Source organism: Vicia villosa, linkage group LG4, assembly GCF_029867415.1.
Source record: "Vicia villosa cultivar HV-30 ecotype Madison, WI linkage group LG4, Vvil1.0, whole genome shotgun sequence".
Taxonomy (NCBI): domain Eukaryota; kingdom Viridiplantae; phylum Streptophyta; class Magnoliopsida; order Fabales; family Fabaceae; genus Vicia; species Vicia villosa.
Genome location: NC_081183.1, coordinates 71589286 through 71592332, shown reverse-complemented (window position 1 = coordinate 71592332; position 3047 = coordinate 71589286). Strand labels below are relative to the sequence as shown.

The 3047-nt window shown below is 41.5% G+C and overlaps 2 protein-coding genes across 2 annotated transcripts; both read left to right on the top strand.

Moving 5' to 3' along the window:
* Nucleotides 1-306: 306 nt before the first annotated feature.
* Nucleotides 307-864, top strand: LOC131597362 (uncharacterized). The gene has a single exon (XM_058870067.1). It carries the CDS (start codon nucleotides 307-309, stop codon nucleotides 862-864), a length of 558 nt encoding a protein of 185 aa, XP_058726050.1.
* Nucleotides 865-1332: 468 nt separating this feature from the next.
* Nucleotides 1333-1767, top strand: LOC131597361 (uncharacterized mitochondrial protein AtMg00860-like). The gene has a single exon (XM_058870066.1). It carries the CDS (start codon nucleotides 1333-1335, stop codon nucleotides 1765-1767), a length of 435 nt encoding a protein of 144 aa, XP_058726049.1.
* Nucleotides 1768-3047: the final 1280 nt, after the last annotated feature.

Below are 3047 nucleotides of genomic sequence, written 5' to 3'. Positions count from 1 at the left end.
AACAAATGCAAGCGAAACCATGTTGGAGGATGCAAGGGTAGTGAAGGTGTAACATGCTTTAATTGCGGTAAGAAAGGGCATTTTGCTTGGAATTGTCCAGGTAGGAGCAGTCAAGGAGTGAATACAGGAAGGGTGTATACACTTGATGTAAATAAGGCGAAGAGTAACAATGAACTAATTGTTGGTACGTGTCTATTAAATAATCAGACTTGTCTTATTTTGATTGATTGTGGAGCGTCGCACTCCTTTATTTCACCTTAGTGTGTCCAGCGTCTCGGGTTAGAAACGATACCCTTGGATTCACCGATGGTAGTTGGCACGGCCGTCGACGGAAGTGTAGAAACTTCTCGGAAATGTGAGGACTGTATTATAACTGTTGATGATCGAGTCTTCCAAGTCGATTTGATTTGTCTACCACTTAAGAGGGTGGACGTGGTTTTGGGAATGGATTGGCTCTCTGCCAATTCAGTGCTCATTAATTGTAAGGAAAGGGCCATTATGGTCCCAACTGTTGAAAATGTCCCGGAAGACTCAATGACTACACTATTGGAAGGTACAATTCATATGGTAAGCTGCTTATATGATCAAGAGAAAAGTTTCATTCTTTTTCTAGGAGAGGATCCGAACGAGAAATTATCTGTCTCACAAATTCCGGTAGTTTGTGAATTTTTGGGAGTTTTTCTAGAGGGTGTCACTTCTTTACCTCCGGAGAGGGAAGTGGAATTCTCTATCGACTTAATACCGGGAACAGCCCCAGTCTCTGTTTCTCCTTATCGAATGTCAGCGGTTGAACTTAGAGAGTTGAAGAGTCAGTTGGAGGAATTATTGTCCAAACACTTTATCAAACCCAGTGTTTCTCCTTAGAGAGCCCCAGTTTTGTTGGTCAAGAAGAAGGACGATGGGATGCGGTTGTGTAGAGATTATCGCCAGTTAAATAAAGTGACCATCAAGAACAAGTACCCTCTTCCTCGAATTGATGATCTGTTAGATCAATTAAGAGGAGCGTGTGTCTTCTCAAAAATAGACATGCGGTCGGGTTACCACCAGATTAGGGTGAAGAACTCCGATGTCCCAAAAACCGCATTTAGGACTCGGTATGGACATTATGAATTTCTCGTGATGCCATTCGGAGTGACGAATGCACCGGCTGTATTTATGGATTATATGAACCGAATCTTTCAACCTTATCTCGATCAGTTTGTTGTGATCTTTATTGATGATATTCTTATCTACTCCCGGACACCACAAGAGCATTCTGAGCATTTAAAGATTGTTCTATCAGTTCTATAGGAGAAGCAACTTTTTGCTAAACTCAGCAAGTGCGAATTTTGGATGACGGAAGTTAAATTCCTTGGTCATGTTATATCACAAGGAGGAGTGGCTATGGATCCATCAAAAGTAGAAGCATTGGTCAACTGGGAGAGGCCTAAGAATGTTTCAGAGGTTAGAAGCTTCTTGGGTCTAGCCGGATATTATCGGAGATTCATCAAGGGATTTTCTCAAATAGCCTTACCTTTATCCCGACTCACTCGAAAGGAAACTCAGTTTGTGTGGGACGAAAAATGCGAGGAGAGTTTTATAGAGCTCAAGAAGCGTTTGACTACGGCCCCAGTTTTAGTTATCCCGGATATCAATATCCCGTATGAAGTCTGTTGTGATGCATCGAAGAAAGGACTCGGAGGAGTTCTAATGCAGAATGGGCAAGTAGTAGCTTACGTTTCTCGACAATTGAGACCGCATGAAGAAAACTACCCTACTCATGACTAACAATTGGCAGCTATCGTGTTTGCGCTTAAAGTGTGGGGTCATTACCTGTATGGAGTCCACTTTCAAATGTTCAGTGATCACAATAGTTTGAGGTATCTTTTCGACCAAAAGGAATTGAACATGAGACAAAGAAGGTGGATGGAGTATTTGAAGGATTTTGATTTTGAGCTTAAGTACCATCCCAAAAAGGCAAATAAGGTAGCAGATGCATTGAGCAGGAAGGAAGTGCATGTGGCTAATTTAATGGTATTGGAATTTGAGTTATTGGAGAAGTTTCGAGATCTTAACTTACAAGTTGTTGAACTTCCTGAAGGAATAGTTTTTGGTAATCTGAGCATTACCAGTGAATTGAGAGATAAAGTCCGAATTTCTCAATTTGTAGATGAAGAGTTACGATCTTGTTTCGGACGACCCAGTTACTCCCAAGCTACAGACGAAACAATTCTCTTTAATCAACGAATTTGCGTTCCTAAAGATGAAGAGTTACGAAGAACCATACTCGAAGAGGCTCACAAGAGTAAATTTACCATTCATCCAGGCTCATCAAAGATGTATCAAGACTTAAGGAGAGTTTATTGGTGGTCTGGTATGAAGAAGGACATCAACGAGTTTGTGGCCCGGTGTTTGGTATGTCAGCAGGTGAAAATAGAACACCAACGACCAGGAGGATTGTTGCAACCACGTGAAGTCACTGTTTGGAAATGAGATAGTATATCCATGAACTTTGTGGTGGGGTTACCTCGTACGTTCAACGGTTATGACTTTATTTGGGTGATTGTGGACCGTTTAACTAAATCAGCCCATTTCTCAGCAGTTAAGACCACGTACAAGACTATCTGTCTCGCACGGTTATTTATTGAGGAAATCATGTGTTTGCATGGTGTTCCTTCCACGGTGATATCAGATAGAGACCCAAAGTTTACTTCTAGATTTTGGAAAGCATTTCAACATGCCATGGGTACACAAGTCCGTTTGAGCACTTCAGATCACCCACAGACGGATGGCCTAATCGAAAGGACGATTCAGATCTTGCAAAATATGTTAAGAGCTTGCGTGTTGGAAGGAGAAAGAAATTGGAAGGACCACCTACCTCTAATTGAATTCGCTTATAATAACACTCATCATGCAAGTATCAGGATGGCACTGTATGAGGCCTTGTATGGAAGAAGATGCAGGACACCTCTTTGTTGGTCAGATGTTGGTGAGAAAAGTATTCTTGGGCCGGAGATTATTCAGAAGACAACTGAAAAAGTGAGGATGATTTGTGATAAGTTGAAGAA